The sequence below is a fragment of the Cebidichthys violaceus genome, unplaced genomic scaffold, assembly GCF_023349555.1.
Source record: "Cebidichthys violaceus isolate CVI_PGR_0920_01 unplaced genomic scaffold, fCebVio1.0.p SCAF_1, whole genome shotgun sequence".
In the NCBI taxonomy this organism is placed as follows: domain Eukaryota; kingdom Metazoa; phylum Chordata; class Actinopteri; order Perciformes; family Stichaeidae; genus Cebidichthys; species Cebidichthys violaceus.
The window spans coordinates 11,175,571-11,193,228 of NW_027176262.1; the positions used below are offsets into that span (position 1 = coordinate 11,175,571).

Genomic DNA, 17,658 nt, shown 5'->3' on the forward strand with positions numbered 1-17,658 from the left:
CAAATGTCACATTATTATCATGGCAATGGTTTTATGAAATGTAAACTCAGGAAATATATAATTAAAAAAATCCCCCGCTGTAGAACTTGAACTGTAAAACTGGTCAGGAAAAAGTGCAAGCTCTCATATTGTCAAAAGAACTGTAAACATTTAAGAGCAATCAAATGTGGGAAATTGCATTCCAGCATTAATGTATCCCTTCCTTCTGAATGTCTACTAAATTAATAAATTAGATTTAATAAGATGTTAAATGCATGAAAGTAATTTATCAAGCTCAGCGTTAGTGTTAGTAAAAGGAAAGGAGAGCACAGGACAAGTAGCCTACTGTTGGTGAAGTGATATCATCATTTAGTAAAATAAGATTTCTACAGTCCAAACATTATTTGAGAAGACAAATCATTAATTGTTAAAATCTGAAAATGTAAGTCCCATACTGTAATTTCTGGCCATTTAAATTATTAGTTTATTCTCATAATGTATAATTGAATACAGGTAAAATGTCATTTGATTATTATTTATAATCTTAAGACAATGACCTGCAAAAGACTCATTTCAATAAATAAAAGACTCTTTCTCTTTAACAATAACATTAACAAATAGTGAGAGGACTGTCCCACACTACATCAGAGTGGCAAATACATTACAACTCAACTACAATTTAATATATATCAAATACCACAGATTTCACTTCGTGGTCACAGGTTTCATGCAAACAGCAAGTCTTACTGGGCCGTGGGACCTCTGGGGTCTTGCCAGTTGCGGCTATAGGCGTGGGCTCTGTCAAAAGACAACAGGTTCCAGTTTCATCTATTGTACTTTTAACAGGCGGAGAGTGAGAGAGACTAGAAAAGGCAAAAGCTGTGAGGTGGACTATGATACAGCCACAGTTTGGAGGCTGTTAGCTAGAGGTGGTCAATAGCTGGTAGCGCTAGCAGTAAAAACAACATGTGAGTTTTGTGGGCAGGAAATGGGTGAAAAAAATGTGGAGGGGATAAATGATGTTATAGTACTGGTGCAGTAACCCCAAAGTAGAGTGCAATTGTCATATACAAGTGGAAATTGGAACTTTCCCTCCCAAATGCTTGATATAGCTGCAGCTAAAATATACATGTGTAAAAGTGTGAACAGGAAATGTCCCAGGAAATGCAGAGTCTTGGCATTTCACTGTACCTGGTTTAGGAGTTCCAGCAGGCCCTGCGTCCTTCGCTGTAAAAGCAACAAAAAAAAAGGCCATTCACAATGTAAAACATATTAAAAAATGCTCATCTAAGAAAATAAGAAACTCTATTCTCAGCTTTACCTGGCACCAAGACAGCAGAACCATCTGGACCACCACTGACAACTGTACCTGGAGTAGCTCCTGGCACTCCAAGTCCTACTCCAGTGACGCCTCCTGCAAGAGGCACACACGAGTTCAGCAAAAGCATGCCACTATTATCTGCTCCTTTAAACCACAAACAGCTTTTGTGAACGTTTGTTTTCAACTAGAATGCTAACAATAATGGCTCTAATATATCTGACTTTTCTCTCTCTAGTGATTCTGTTGAGGAATTTACCTCGTCTTGATGAATGGATAGCAACAAAATAATAGGAAGATTCAAATTGGCATTTGTTTCCTCTGCAATGTATTTCTTTCCGTGACGGCTGAATATCGCCACAAAATGGCAAGTCTAGATAGGAGCCCTTGCTTTTTGTTTGGGACTGACCCTATAATCTGGTGTTTACTGTTATTTAACAACATATGTATGTTTAAGGTATGGTCATTATTGTTTGTGAATGGTAGAAGTAAAACAATGATTGAATGACATAACTTAACATTAGATGACAATTACTACCGTTGCATTGGCAATAACTCATGATATGGTTACTCAAGGTAAATTGGTCCAATGAGGCTTGATAGAGCAAAGTCAGGTGAGGTTCTGACTTAGAGCAATTCCAAAACCGTTACAAAATTGCGACTGAGCTTTGGCTAATGACCAATAGAATGAGATTGCAGACCCAGGCGGTCAAAATAACTTTCCTTCGCAGGGTCGGGGGGCTGAGTTCACCATTAGACGAGGTCTGACATCTAATAAGAATGCCTCCTGGACACCTGGTTGTGGAGGTGATCCAGACACTTCCAATTTGGGGGGAAACCACAGGGCAGACCCCGAATACACTACATCTGGCCCAGGAAAACCTCAGGATCCCCCAGGAAGAGCTGGTGAACATAACTGGGGAAATCAGGTACGGGCTACCTTACTTAAGTTGGATGGAAATTGTCAGCAGGTGATTTAGGAAATATTACTTTTTCATTTGTATAAGATGACTGAATGATTACGAGGTTCTCACCATATTTTGGTGGTTTCACACCGCCTGGATATCCTGCATGAAAACATACCCCCATCAATATCTTTATCTTGAAACTTTGTCACTTTGTATATGACAAATCATAGTACTTCTACTGTCTTTCCATACACACTGCACATTCAGTACCTCCAGCCCCAACTCCTCCTGGTGCAAGTCCTCCAGTACCTCCCAGTCCTCCTGTGACACCTAATTAAGGAAAATAAAGCAAGTTAAATGAGTTGTACAATACACAACAATTGTGTCTTACCTGTTATAATCAGTTTATACACAATAAAGTGAGTATGAATGTGTAGTTTATGCACCAATGAATAAAATCTACGTAGGATATGATAAAATAAGAGAGACTCAGAATCAAGTTATGCATTTCTGAATGTGTGATATTTGTGTGCTTATTTATTATACCGTATTTAGCAGCTTTTGCGGCAGCAGAATATTGTCCACCTTGTCCTGGTACAAAACCAGGACCTACTCCTACTCCTCCAGTTCCTAACCCTGCTCCAGCTCCTCCTGAAATTCCTAATCAAGTGAGATGGAGCAAGTTATATGATTAGTTAAATTATTGAAATCTAAGAACAAGTAGGATAAGTTAAAGTAAGTAAGACAATAGAGTTTTAGTCATTGAAAATTGTTTCCTCTCAGAATTACTTCATACACTATTGAATGTCTCTGAATGTGTGCCTATTTATTATACCGTATTTAGCAGCTTTTGCGGCAGCAGAGTATTGTCCACCTTCTAATCCTGGTACAAATCCAGGACCTACTCCCGCTCCTCCTGTCCCTCCCAGTCCTCCTGTTCTAAATCCTGCTCCAGCTCCTCCTGAAACCCCTAATTCAGTTTGAAAATAGTAACCTTCCAACCAGAATTTGTTCATTTCAGAAGACATCTCTCTGACAATTTCTTTTGTGCTCTTTTCACTTACCGTATTTAGCAGCTTTTGCGGCAGCAGAGTATTGTCCACCTCCTAGTCCTGGTACTCCTCCTGCCCCCCCCAGTCCTCCTGTCCCTAACCCTGCTCCAGCTCCTCCTGAAACTCCTATTGAAATGGAGTTAAGTAAATTCCATTATTAGTTAACAAATTAGTTAACAAAAATGATAATACGTAGGATAAGTTACAGCAATTATTGTACTGTACCGAGAATACATTTCTACATAATAAAAAAACATGTGTATGTAGTATTAATATGACTGTATGCTTATTTCTGCTGTGGTTTCCTCCTACTAGTACAACACCAGGTGCTCTTACAAATGGTCTAAGGTAAGGTCCAGAAAGCATTAAGACGACTCAGATGATTATTTAAATTAGCCAAAAAATAATCACAAATACTACTAACAGAAAACATCTTACCATACTTTGGGGGTTTGACTCCAGCACCAGCTCCATAACCTGCCGGGAGGCAACATTATGTTTGTGACTAAAGCAAAGCAGTAGAAACACTCTCATTGTACAAAACCTTTTCGTCTTCTTATAAATTTGATGACTCACCACCATAGCCTCCACCACCAGGAAGTACCTGCCCTGCTCCCCCTGGAACTCCGCCTCCTCCTAGGCCTGCTCCTGGGACTCCTGTTTAGGATTGAATAAAGAACTAATCTTTCATACACTGTTATGAATGAAAGGTTACAAATGACAGATTTTTTTTGTAAGCTGCTGTCATTACCATTTTAGCAAACCAATTATGAATAAATCTACAGTATTATGCATTTAAGGCGCAATATTCCAAAAGTAATTGTAACATTGGAATTATGTAATAATGAGTAGATCAGCACTGCATAACAGAAATAAGTCATTCCACACCAAGTGACATGGTAATCAATACACAATGTAAAATGGTAAACACCACAGTCTCACCATATTTAGGAGGTTTAGCACCAGCCGCCAAAGCTGCAAAACAACATGCCCAGAAGAGGTTGGATTAAAACGTGATCTTAAAATTTTGCCAAATTAATATTATTACTCATGTAGATGAAAGGTCTGTGTGGCATGCTTACATCCATATCCTGGTAAAAAGGGGACTCTTCCAGGAACTCCTCCTCCACCTGCACCACCACTTGGAACTACCCCTGCACCACCTGGACCTTTAATGGAAAATAAATAATCATGCACACTCACTTAAAATGCTACTTGAAATGCAATGGTTTTGGTCTAGTATATATTTGCAGAGATGGAATTCCAGTTACCATATTTAGCAGCTTTGGCAGCAGCAGAGTATCCTCCACCTCCCAGTCCTCCTGTTGCTCCCAGTCCTCCTGTTGCTCCTAGTCGCCCTGCACCTCCTAGTCCCCCTGCGCCTCCTAGTCCCCCTGCTCCTGTGTAAGACATATTTCCATGTAAAACATTGTCATGTTTTAATATAACAATATTTGGAATGAGTTTGCTGGCAATTCAATTGATTGTATTTAGAACAATCAAGAGGAATTATTAAGAATCAAGAACAGATCACAGCAGCCAAAGTGAGCCTTCCCCTCTTCCTGTGCATACTACACAAGCAGATGTATGCAACATCACTTCTTTCTCTCTGGCTTTGCATCTGAAAGTGTTATCAAGAAGGTTGTATTTAAGATGTAATGGCAGGTACAGGGCCAAGTTTGAGCATTGCCAGGACCGTGGAGTTGCCGGGTATTTCAAAGGTAGACATATCAAAGCTATAAAAAAAAAAGCACACACGACAGCCAGACCATTGCTTATGATCTCAGCCCCTCTAATCTTAGGGTCTTGGCTTTTCACCTGGCCTTGATATTGTCTGACTCACACATCGCTGATTACCAGGAATCTGTATACACCCAAAGGAAACACATGACAAGTTCTGAGATTTGATAATAGTCATTTATAATTACCATATTTAGCAGCTTTGGCAGCAGCTGAGTATCCTCCTGTTCCTCCATATCCTCCTGTGCCTCCAAGTCCACCTGTTCCTCCAAATCCTCCTGTTCCTCCAAATCCTCCTGTGCCTCCAAGTCCACCTGTTCCTCCAAATCCTCCTGTGCCTCCAAGTCCACCTGTTCCTCCAAATCCTCCTGTGCCTCCAAGTCCACCTGTTCCTCCCACTCCCCCTACTCCTGTGGAAAACAAGTTTATCTAATGAGCCTTTTTATGTAAAGCAAGCTGCATGGTTAAATATAATCCACTGAAATGAGTTTGCTGGCAAAAACTTAAAATAGACCAAATAAGAAGATGCTTTTGTGACTACAGTGACAAACCTAGTGTGGTTGTGTTATTGTAGGCTGTATACTTTCAGAACAATTAACACCACCATAAAAACTTTAGTTTCAGTTTTCATATAAGCAGCATGGGTTAAAAGCATTTCATATTCACATTTCAACATAAACATTTGATGAGCCATTTGAAGGCTGACCATGTCCAGTTACAGTCTTTGAGTGCAACTGAAATCACATTTTATTATCTTTTTTTGCAGTCAAAAAATAATATTTCATCAACGTACAGTAGTATACATAGTACAGGTATAACTTTTAATAAATCAGGTAATGTTATTAAGATCATGATCTCTTTTGCAAGAGAGATGCGAATAAAGCACAACTAAATAATAAAGTTGCTGATCATAGCTGGATTTTATCTTTAGTTGACAAAAAAAGTTGCTTTCCATATTTAGCAGCTTTGGCAGCAGCAGAATATCCTCCACCTCCTCTGAGTCCTCCACTCTCTAACTGTCCTCCTCTCCCTCCTTGTCCTTCAATGCATATGGGAAAGGGAGGCCAAAACAAAACACAATTATAGCTAATACTTACTCCACAAAGTTTACACAGATTATTGTAATTGTGAAGACACAAGTACAACTTTTATGGCTCACATAACAACATTATGTTAAGTTAAAAAAAAAGGGAGCATATGATCATGCCATTTATACACCATACCATATTTAGCGGCTTTGGCTGCTGGTGAATATCCACCAACCACTGGTGCACCTCCCGGTACTCCTCCGGGTACCCCTCCTGGTACTCCTCCTGGTACTCCTCCGGGTACTCCTCCGGGTACTCCTCCTGGTACTCCTCCTGGTACTCCTCCAGGTCAGAGAGAGAGCTTTTTACTAAACTTAATGTAATATTAAGTACCTTTCAGCAACAGGATGAGTAAATAAAAAAAAGATAAAGATGAAAAAAAGATGATTTTAAATAAGCTTCAATGATACAAAAAACATGAAAGTTCTCACCATATTTAGCAGCCTTGGACCCAGCTCCATATCCAGCTGTAAAATATGTAAACATAGGGAAGCATATGATAATGTTTTTACAACTAAAGTACTTACAAACAAAAAAGAAGGCAATGAACTTTTCAATCATGAGGCCGTCAACATGACTATAGACTTTTAGTTTTGTTTTTTATGTCTTTTGCTAGACATCATACCTCCTGGCAACTGCCCTGGATACAGACCACCAGTGCCGGCAACACCTCCAACACCTCCAACACCTCTAACACCTCCAACACCCCCAACACCTCCAACACCCCCAACGGCACCCAAACCTGCAGCAGAGAGCACAGACTTTACTAAGATACTAATATGTTCTGTACTGATGTTATGCAACTTGTCCTGGTAATGAATGTGGTAGTCTACCGTATTTGGCAGCTTTAGCCTGAGCAGGTGAGATGGCCCCAGACCCCACTCCTGTACAAAGAAAAAATTATACTAAACCATTGCAGAGGTTGGCAACTATGTCTTTTTATTGCCACTATCAAACAATTTTATTTCTGGTGTGGAATAAACTATTTAGTCATAACTATAGACTTTTAGTTTTGTTTTTTATGTCTTTTGCTAGACACCATACCTCCTGGCACCTGCCCTGGATACAGACCACCAGTGCCGGCAACACCTCCAACACCTCCAACACCTCCAACAGCACCCAAACCTGCAGCAGAGAGCACATACCTTAGTAAGATACTAATATGTTCTGTACTGATGTTATGCAACTTGTCCTGGTAATGAATGTGGTAGTCTACTGTATTTGGCAGCTATAGCCTGAGCAGGTGAGATGGCCCCAGACCCCACTCCTGTACAAAGAAAAAATTATACTAAACCATTGCAGAGGTTAGTAAGACCCAGTAAAAGTTAAGATTTAAGCCATGTAGTTCATTGGTACAGAATAATTATTTATTTTTAGTTAGTTTAGTAACAGCTTAGTTGTTTGCATATTTTCATTAATTCCTTGTGGATCCCTAAAGTTTATCACTTATTAATTGTGTTAATCATTCATTTGCTAACTGTATCATGGTTGTCCTGCACCATAAAGTCTATAGATGACATTTAAACAGGATCATTCATCAACAGTTTTGCTTAACTTGTGCAGCTTGTTTTGCCTCTATCACAAAATCCCCAAAAATAACCTATCAACAAGACATGTTGAGGTATTCTAAATAAGAAAATAATGGAATGTTCCATTCTTTTTCAAAGAAGATTGGTTACTATGTCTTTTTATTTTCCACTATCCAACAATTCTATTTCTGGTGAAGAATAAACTATTTAGCCATGAGGGAGCTAACATGGCTTTTGACTTTTAGTTTTGTTGTTTATGTCTTTTGCCATCATACCTCCTGGCAACTGCCCTGGATACAGACCACCAGTGCCGGCAACACCTCCAACACCTCCAACAGCACCCACACCTGCAGCAGAGAGCACAAACTTAATGAAGATACTTGAATGCTCTGTACTGATGTTATGCAACTTGTCCTGGTAATGAATGTGGTAGTCTACCGTATTTGGCAGCTTTAGCCTGAGCAGGTGAGATGGCCCCAGACCCCACTCCTGTACAAAGAAAAAATAATATTAAACCATTGCAGAGGTTAGTAAGTCCCAGTAAAAGTTCATATTTAAGCCATTTAGTTCATTGGTACAGAAGAATTATACATTTTTTCTTTCTTTCTTGTGGATCCTCAAAGTGTATCACATATTACTTGTGTTGTTCATTTATTAACTTTATCATGGTTGTCCTGCACCAACAAATGTATAGATGATTGTGAAACAGGATCATTCATCAACCTCCTGTTTACAGTGCTGCTTAAATTGTGCAGCTTGTTTTGCCTCTATCACACAGTCCCCAAAAATAACCTATTGGCAAGACATGTTGAGATAGTCTAAAAAAATAAATAATGGAAGCCACATCTGACCATGTTGTTCTTCCAAAAAGACTATGTCTTTTTATTTTTCACCATCCAACAATTCTATTTCTGGTGTGGAATAAACTATTTAGCCATGAGGATGCTAACATGGCTATTGACTTAGTTTAGTTTTTTAAGACTGTTGTTGGACATCATACCTCCTGGCACCTGCCCTGGATACAGACCACCAGTGCCGGCAACACCTCCAACACCTCCAACACCTCCAACACCCCCAAAAGCACCCAAACCTGCAGCAGAGAGCACATACCTTAGTAAGATACTAATATGTTCTGTACTGATGTTATGCAACTTGTCCTGGTAATGAATGTGGTAGTCTACTGTATTTGGCAGCTATAGCCTGAGCAGGTGAGATGGCCCCAGACCCCACTCCTGTACAAAGAAAAAATTATACTAAACCATTGCAGAGGTTAGTAAGACCCAGTAAAAGTTAAGATTTAAGCCATGTAGTTCATTGGTACAGAATAATTATTTATTTTTAGTTAGTTTAGTAACAGCTTAGTTGTTTGCATATTTTCATTAATTCCTTGTGGATCCCTAAAGTTTATCACTTATTAATTGTGTTAATCATTCATTTGCTAACTGTATCATGGTTGTCCTGCACCATAAAGTCTATAGATGACATTTAAACAGGATCATTCATCAACAGTTTTGCTTAACTTGTGCAGCTTGTTTTGCCTCTATCACAAAATCCCCAAAAATAACCTATCAACAAGACATGTTGAGGTATTCTAAATAAGAAAATAATGGAATGTTCCATTCTTTTTCAAAGAAGATTGGTTACTATGTCTTTTTATTTTCCACTATCCAACAATTCTATTTCTGGTGAAGAATAAACTATTTAGCCATGAGGGAGCTAACATGGCTTTTGACTTTTAGTTTTGTTGTTTATGTCTTTTGCCATCATACCTCCTGGCAACTGCCCTGGATACAGACCACCAGTGCCGGCAACACCTCCAACACCTCCAACAGCACCCACACCTGCAGCAGAGAGCACAAACTTAATGAAGATACTTGAATGCTCTGTACTGATGTTATGCAACTTGTCCTGGTAATGAATGTGGTAGTCTACCGTATTTGGCAGCTTTAGCCTGAGCAGGTGAGATGGCCCCAGACCCCACTCCTGTACAAAGAAAAAATAATATTAAACCATTGCAGAGGTTAGTAAGTCCCAGTAAAAGTTCATATTTAAGCCATTTAGTTCATTGGTACAGAAGAATTATACATTTTTTCTTTCTTTCTTGTGGATCCTCAAAGTGTATCACATATTACTTGTGTTGTTCATTTATTAACTTTATCATGGTTGTCCTGCACCAACAAATGTATAGATGATTGTGAAACAGGATCATTCATCAACCTCCTGTTTACAGTGCTGCTTAACTTGTGCAGCTTGTTTTGCCTCTATCACACAGTCCCCAAAAATAACGGCAAGACATGTTGAGATAGTCTAAAAAAATAAATAATGGAAGCCACATCTGACCATGTTGTTCTTCCAAAAAGACTATGTCTTTTTATTTTCCACCATCCAACAATTCTATTTCTGGTGTGGAATAAACTATTTAGCCATGAGGATGCTAACATGGCTATTGACTTAGTTTAGTTTTTTAAGACTGTTGTTGGACATCATACCTCCTGGCAACTGCCCTGGATACAGACCACCAGTGCCGGCAACACCTCCAACACCTCCAACACCCCCAACACCCCCAACACCACCCAAACCTGCAGCAGAGAGCACACACTTTATATACACATATATTCTGTACTGATGTTACACAACTTGTATTGTGTTTTTCATGATAAAAAAACATTGTCTTGGTAATGAATGTGGTAGGGTACCATATTTGGCAGCTTTAGCCTGAGCGGGTGAGATGCCCCCGGGTCCCACTCCTGCACAAAGAAAACATATATTACGTATTCTTTGGTCTATTCTACCTTTCTACTCCATATCAATTAACAATCCACTCGTAAAAAACACACACCAGTTCCAACAGGATATCCAGGCCTTGACTCAGGGCCACCTATTCCTCCCGGAAGTCCAGCGCCAACATTTCCAAAGCCGTAACCTGAAACATTGTAATGTGAGGCATCATTAATCATTGAGCTGATGCAACAGTTATTCAAAATTTGTGCAGAACATTTTTAAAATGTATTTTTACCAAAAGGCAGTTTGCCACCTCCAGGTTGTGCGCCGTAGCCACCTGAAGAGAAAAAAAACAGTATTTGAGAGAAAGTTGAGCCAGAATGATTCAGTGCATACACACATGATCATATGACACAAAGGGTTATCGTTAATACAAAAAATGTGTAACAGGTTATGAAACAGTTTCAATTTAATACTGTTAACTCTATATGACCTATATAAGCACACGGCAAAAATCAGCAAGCCATGTTTGGATAGTAATTCTCATATACAAATGTAAAACATACCAGATTCTCTAGATGTCTAAATATAAAAAGAATGTAAGCCATTTAAACACATCACATGTACACTGAAAACCAGCATGGCTAAAGATTATGGTCAAATGTCTGGCCACTGTCTCTTTCTGTCTCTACCATCATCATCTCCTCTTAATCATCAAATATAGGCAAAAATGCCAGATAACCTGTAATAAGTTAAAGAAAAGACCACCATTTCAGTGATCATACAGTTGTGATTATGAGGACAATGATAAAAATTAGAGTAGCATAAGAAAAAAATCATGATAATAGAATAGATCTTTTCAAATGAATTCAGTTTTGTAGACCCGTCATCCTTTTATTGATGGGATTTTACAGCTGCTTTATGGACATGGGTGAGTTGGCGGGCTTACTGTATTTTAGCAAAGTTTAGTAGCAACGTGAATTGGCTCATCCACTGCAGGACTAGAAGCACAGTAGCATTGCTGTTGGAATCTCTACAAAGCAGGTAATGGAGGCAAAGTTCCGCCTTTGGGGACTTCAGAAAGTTGACATCCAGAATTAAATGAAAAGAACGTTTCTGGGGTCCCTAAAGACAGAGTCCTCTCTTTGGAATCAACCAGTGATAAACCCCTCATAGAAAACCTTAGGGCTGTACCCATAGAGGTTTCCATAGGCCGAGTAAGACTGTCTGTATGCTGGATAAATCATCATCATCATCATTATATGAACTGAAGAGTCCAACTTCTGAATAACATAGATCCAGATCACACCTTGTAATTTGGGTGATTTGAGGGGGTATCCATGGAACACACCGGGCTGCATCGGCCCACCGTACCCTCTGCTTCCTGTGACAAAATAAATCAATTTAAATCCTAAAATACAAATATATATATATATGTGTGTTTGTAATACATCAATAATCATTAATAAAGTTACCTGGTCCTTGACCCCCTTGTCCTCCCCCTCCAACTGCATAATATAAATCACATAATCCAATTAGACACCGAAAAATGGCCAGTCAGCCAGAACTCACACACTCATGATTTTAGCTACATGTTTTCTCAAACTTGTTCTTGAATGAAAGAAAATTCAATTCAGTTGAATTAATTTATGTATAGCCCAAAATCACAAATTTGCCTCAGAGGGCTTTACAATCTGTACAACATACAACATCCTCTGTCCCAGAACCCTCACAATGTTGTCTATCTATCTATCTATCTATCTATCTATCTATCTATCTATCTATCTATCTATCTATCTATCTATCTATCTAGATAGATAGATAGATAGATAGATAGATAGATAGGTATACTATATACATAGTTTCATCTTTGTAGGACTGCTGTGCTGCCATGTTTTGCTTTGTTATTTTGTTTAAAGGAAGTCAATAAATAATAGTGCTCCAAACTAAAAATACATGCAGCATTCAATGATTCAAAAATTAAATCTTACTTGACTTGGAATTTAGGTCAGTTCCTGTGGCAACCCCAGGCAGAACTCCACGTCCACCAAACCCTAAAGGAGCCATAGACAACCCCCAAACCCCCGCAAGAAAAGCCTCATTAAATCCATGTACAGTCCTTGTTTGTAAAAGCATTGAGCAGTCCAATGTTGAAACACTTGACAAATAGTGAGAAATAATGGTTAATCTATGAATAAGACAAACCTTGTCCTGGCACCAGTCCACCTTGGTAAAGTCCAGGCACACCCACACCTGCCAAAGCCAATGAGAGGATAGTACTTCACTCTGCATCCACAATATAAATGTGAGAGGGATCTGGCATGCATGTGCAGCAAAAAAAAAAGGAAAATGACATGCCTGTCAATCATTATGACAAAACACTACAACAAAAAGAGTCAGGCAGGATGCAGCAAAGCCATGCGGGTGCTGCTGGCATCTGACATTTGTTGTCTGTAATCTTTTATGTAATTTTTTTTAGCAGTTTATATCACATTTTTTATCAATGAAATCCTCTTTGGAAGAGAGATCATAATATTGGAAGTTGGATTTTTAAAATGAGCAAATTTTTTCATAGCCTCTTACTAGCACAGCAGAGTCAAAGTTAAGCAAAACCTATAACAACAAATAAGAATATAGACATTACATTTCACAGATTATTGTATGTATGCATGTATAATGTATATACTATAAATCCAATGTTTATTTTGTTCCTTATTATGTATCCTTGCTCTGTAAAGCACATCAAATAAACTATGTTGTATTTGAAGTGCAATGATAATTGTACTAAAATAATTGCCATGCACATGACCAATCTGACACATGCAAAGAAAAAATAAATGTTATGTGACTCTGCTGCCTAGTGAACTGCATCCTGTCTGTCTTCAGCCCTTTGAGTTTATTGTTGAGTCTACAAAACCTGGCACTTTGGCAGCCTTCTTTCCAGCACCAGCACCACCTCCTCCTGGGAGGCCTGTCTGAGGAATAACAGGCACTGAAAAAAGAAAAGAAATATTACTTAGCACATGCAATATATAATATATTTATATATATATATATACAGTGTTAAAAAAACATCTTTCTTGTATGGTCCAAACAACTGTAACTATGATTCCTGCCTCCCAAGAACTCTCAACACAGTTAACCACGTTCTTTAATTTTTCTTTATTACATTAGGAAAAGTAATATTTTTGGAGGCCAAGGTGGCTCTTCGTCTGAGAAATCACTCAAGCATATACCTGAAGAAGAGCCAATTTGTGGTATGAGATGTTGGTAGTATTCCTAAATCATAAAGTGGAAATGTTAAAGGTAATGGGAGCAGTGTTTCAAGTCCTTGGGAGGCCGAAATCACAGTATGACAAACTGACATAAAAGGAATGATGTATCGTGTGTGTCTTGCCTCCAGCGGGCACTGCGGCTCCAGTTCCAGCGCCTCCAGGACCTCCTCCTGTCCCAAGCACAGTGCCTCCAGTCCCTGTTTGAGAATTAAGTGCATAGACAAAAATACAGAATATAAATATACAACTTTAGGTTTGAGGTCATAGTCATTGAACATCAGAGTAATGAAAACCTTACAACACACATATTCTATAGTTGAACTTCTCATGGCCGCTAGAGGGCCCTGTGATACTGAAAAGCAGTAATGAGCAGGTGTGTGGTTTGTGCCAGGCTTGACCTCTTCAGCAGGTATTCAGATTCATAGAGTGACCATTGGTATTGAGAGCAGCTAATCGGGCTCTATATGTCTGTCATCACCCCATAATCAAAAGCAACATGGCTGAGTTTTAATCTAATCAGGAGAGGCAGCTAGCATGCATGGCATTTGCCTTGCCTCATCAAATGCCTCATTTCTTTGGCTATCCCCTCATAGAGGAAATGAGCCTTCAGCTTCACTTGTAAGGGAGTTTGGCAGCAGGATAAAACACATTGGTTTGTTTGTTTAAACTTTTTATTTTTTACATTTATTTTTATCTTAAACTCCCTGTACTTAGCCAGTCAGACATTGCGCACTGCCTTTAAGTATGTGGCCTGGGAGATTTGGTGAGGGAATGTTTTGTCTTATCTGTGCTTCTTTATAGGAATTAATTGGTATTTTGAGTGTCACAAAATGAGTACACACTGATTTCAAGAAACTGCAGTTTTGTCATTGCCAACTAATACTTTAGAGTAGGCTCTTTGCCATAGTACAGTCTTGGCCATGATCGGGCCCTGCAGAGGCCCTGCTTAATCAGCCTGCCTAATTTCAAGCAAATTATGTGCACATACACGGCACAGACTTTATTTCTTTTGTAAACGCATATATTTCAGTAGTATAGTAATATATTGAATCCAATACACCCAAAAGTCCCCCCTTATCACCGTGTACGCCGCATACTTTGAGGTCACGCTGTGCTTTGTTGAAGTTCAAACAGTCCAAGGTTTTCAGGTACACCATAAAAATGTACATGTGTTTGCCAAACAGTGTTTTTCATGCCGAGTTACCATTAATGCAAAACATTCATTTTGGCTTTCTCATAACATGAAAGCATGCTGATCTATCAACATTCACACATGTGAACTTAGGTCAAGTTTGTTCAGTAGTCTGTCATCAGGCCAAGAATCAGCTTACCTCCATGTGGTCCTGCAGCTGTGATTACGACAACCAGAGTTTCAGTGGTATTCGTTAATATAAAAGATTTAGGGAATAATCCTCAAGGAAACTAATTATTGTGCTTTTTTATGTTCATGTCTCAGCAACTACTTTTAATGTGGGACAATGCTTGAAGCAAGCATGAACCAAACTAAATATTTATCCAGTTGATTACCTCCTAAACCAGGCAGCTGGGCAGATGACCACCATAGCCAGTTGATGTGGATGTTCCCTATACTGATAACTTATTCCCCAATTTGAACCTTAAAGCGCTGAATAAACTCCACAAAATATTATCGTAACATTAGGAAGAGATAATAATAATTCCTAAATTCTAAATAGCATACCATTTCCATTCCACCTCTACACAAGAAATATGAGAACCAAACTTGGGTCCCTGGAGTTTAAGGGATTTTTACTGAAAGGTTGAAACTGAGTGGAAAGCCACATTATATCACGGCAGCCATAAAAACAAAAAAAAACTCAATACAAGTGGTACAGGATCAGTGTCTCATTCCAACAACCAATATTACATTATCATGTTTGATGACCCCCAGTTTCCATCACATTTGTTGAGTCTCCTGCACGGGTTTTGAAGGAATGCTTGATTTTTTAAGTCAAGAAAAAAAGGGAGTCTTCATTTGTTGTTAGTATGTCCAATAGTAGCATCCATAAACAAAAGATGCAAGGTTTGAAATTTAAAGTAAATATTGATGCACACATCAATTTTACATAGTTAAAAATAATAAGAATCAATCAAATGTCTGATTTCTGCAATGTTCTAGTGTAATTGATATCTTCAAAATCATAGTTTTTGACAACTTGTATGGTCAGCTAAAGCAACATCTTTCCATCTGTCAATTTATAAATACACTCAAAGTAGCAAAGAACGTAAGAGAAGTCCATTCCACCAGGTACAAGCACACCAGGGGACTGCCATAAAGTGGGTGATGCTAAATGCAGTACTTCTTCATAAATGTCACACTGGGTCTCAAATCGGAGCTCATAAGGGCCCTTAAGTTGTCCCATCTGACTGACTTATCTTTGGAAGGAAAAGGATGCCATTATGGGTTTGATGTAGAATACCAACCAATCAATATACCAATCATTCAACTCGTGGCACCAATTAACTTGTGCCATCACTCCCTTTACAGGATGCTGTTACATTTCTATCAAGACATTTTCTGCCATCTGCTGTACCTCGTTTAGCAGCCTTCTGTCCAGCTCCTGGGAAAAAGCCCCCTGTGCCGCCACCATATCCACCATATCCACCATATCCACCATAACCACCTAAATGAAACAAAGCGGCAAAGATGAGAGAGGATTAAAATGTATGTTTTTATAGAGAGAATATAATGTTCTACACTTCTGTCAACTAAATGTTGGGTACACTCTCACCTCCTCCATAGCCTCCAGCTCCCAGGCCTCCAGCTCCAAGACCACCGGCTCCTAGACCACCGGCTCCTAGATTGCCATAACCTGGATGGGAAAGATGGACAGGTAGTAGAGTAATGAGAAAGACATGTACTACAAACTGTAGATGAGGACAAGGGGAGTCAAAGAAAAGTAGCATAGCTTTCGGCACTATGGCTTTAATTAGTTACTACTGATTTATTCAGCAGTAATTACCCTTAAATAAGCCTTCTCTCAATATTTCATCAAACTATTTTTCAGGACCTGCAAGTACTACAAACTGTACATTAAAATGAAAATAAAGCACATGAAATATGACATAATATCATGTGTACTTAATTAAGTTTGATTGAAATGAATTATGTTTCTAGAGTGAAGGACTGCAGTTGACCCTCACTGATAAAAAAACATGAGAGACCAAAATGGTTAAATAATCTTCTTATACTGTATTGGAAACACTGGAGGGAGCAGTTTGTTCTTTCCAAGACCAAAAGTTTCAAACTAATCTATGGGTGGCAAAAGCTTTTGGCTTGACATTTAATTAGTTATATCCAAGCTTGGGGTTCTGCTTGCTGACAAGAACAAAAAAGGGAAATGGAAAAAGTAAGTAAAGAGGGAAAGAACCTAATCTAAAACGCTCATCACCTGCTCATGCTTTGAAAGACTAGACAATCTTTAAAAGTATGTGCCCGAATGTACAGCCAATAACATTATGTATATTGAATATATATAGAATACTTTAGTACAGTAGGCCTATCTGGACAAAGTGAGTGAAGGTGGGATATGATTAAAATCTAGATTTATTAAGTGGAAGTTAACTTTCTCCAGATAGCTGTCAAAGTGATACATTCCTATTTTCTAGGGCTAACAAGAGACTCCATGTTGTAGAACATGTCGGGCAAATGATTCTCATAATTGTTTTTCTCAGAGTTGTATTGAAAGAAGCTGTGAGCTGAACAAGTTTCCCAATCAGAGATAAACATGTTGGAGTAATGAATGTTTCTGAAACAAGAGGAAATTCGAATGCTGCCAGCAGGCTAGTCCACCAAGGAACTTGTTTTCATCAATACTTGTAAGCCAAAAAATCTGGGGTGAGAACAAGTAAGCTTGGGAATGAAGCTGAACAAGGGAGTGGGGGGTGCGATGGGGGATCAGTCTGGAGGGTGAGAGCTTTGCGTCCAGCAATCTGCAGGGTGCAGGTAATGACGAAGAGTAGGAATGTGATGGGAGAGACCGAGATAAAGTTGGAAGTGTGGAGTTTCATGACCTATCCTAGTCAAAAC

At 38.9% G+C, this 17,658-nt stretch overlaps 1 protein-coding gene across 8 annotated transcripts in view; it reads right to left on the reverse strand.

Moving 5' to 3' along the window:
- The window catches only part of elna (elastin a), a 50,197-nt gene that overhangs the window by 9,872 nt on the left and 22,667 nt on the right, over window positions 1–17,658 (reverse strand). For 4 of the 8 annotated variants that reach the window (XM_068710454.1, XM_068710471.1, XM_068710486.1 and 1 more), the window contains exons 6-41: window positions 16,361–16,441; window positions 16,163–16,252; window positions 13,733–13,807; window positions 13,253–13,327; window positions 12,541–12,588; window positions 12,327–12,389; window positions 11,811–11,843; window positions 11,645–11,719; window positions 10,631–10,672; window positions 10,454–10,537; window positions 10,311–10,361; window positions 10,104–10,193; window positions 9,547–9,597; window positions 9,384–9,455; window positions 8,615–8,704; window positions 8,053–8,103; window positions 7,890–7,961; window positions 7,130–7,210; window positions 6,919–6,969; window positions 6,711–6,827; window positions 6,517–6,552; window positions 6,221–6,367; window positions 5,186–5,407; window positions 4,529–4,657; window positions 4,340–4,426; window positions 4,200–4,232; window positions 3,834–3,914; window positions 3,696–3,734; window positions 3,270–3,383; window positions 3,041–3,175; window positions 2,752–2,865; window positions 2,476–2,535; window positions 2,332–2,364; window positions 1,301–1,393; window positions 1,171–1,206; window positions 727–777 (exon numbers count right to left, since the gene is read on the reverse strand). In XM_068710454.1, coding sequence (XP_068566555.1) covers window positions 727–777; window positions 1,171–1,206; window positions 1,301–1,393; window positions 2,332–2,364; window positions 2,476–2,535; window positions 2,752–2,865; window positions 3,041–3,175; window positions 3,270–3,383; window positions 3,696–3,734; window positions 3,834–3,914; window positions 4,200–4,232; window positions 4,340–4,426; window positions 4,529–4,657; window positions 5,186–5,407; window positions 6,221–6,367; window positions 6,517–6,552; window positions 6,711–6,827; window positions 6,919–6,969; window positions 7,130–7,210; window positions 7,890–7,961; window positions 8,053–8,103; window positions 8,615–8,704; window positions 9,384–9,455; window positions 9,547–9,597; window positions 10,104–10,193; window positions 10,311–10,361; window positions 10,454–10,537; window positions 10,631–10,672; window positions 11,645–11,719; window positions 11,811–11,843; window positions 12,327–12,389; window positions 12,541–12,588; window positions 13,253–13,327; window positions 13,733–13,807; window positions 16,163–16,252; window positions 16,361–16,441 — 2,802 coding nt within the window. The remainder of the gene's footprint in view (window positions 1–726; window positions 778–1,170; window positions 1,207–1,300; window positions 1,394–2,331; window positions 2,365–2,475; window positions 2,536–2,751; window positions 2,866–3,040; window positions 3,176–3,269; window positions 3,384–3,695; window positions 3,735–3,833; window positions 3,915–4,199; window positions 4,233–4,339; window positions 4,427–4,528; window positions 4,658–5,185; window positions 5,408–6,220; window positions 6,368–6,516; window positions 6,553–6,710; window positions 6,828–6,918; window positions 6,970–7,129; window positions 7,211–7,889; window positions 7,962–8,052; window positions 8,104–8,614; window positions 8,705–9,383; window positions 9,456–9,546; window positions 9,598–10,103; window positions 10,194–10,310; window positions 10,362–10,453; window positions 10,538–10,630; window positions 10,673–11,644; window positions 11,720–11,810; window positions 11,844–12,326; window positions 12,390–12,540; window positions 12,589–13,252; window positions 13,328–13,732; window positions 13,808–16,162; window positions 16,253–16,360; window positions 16,442–17,658) is intronic. The other 4 variants (XM_068710462.1, XM_068710479.1, XM_068710504.1 and 1 more) reach the window with 4 other exon arrangements.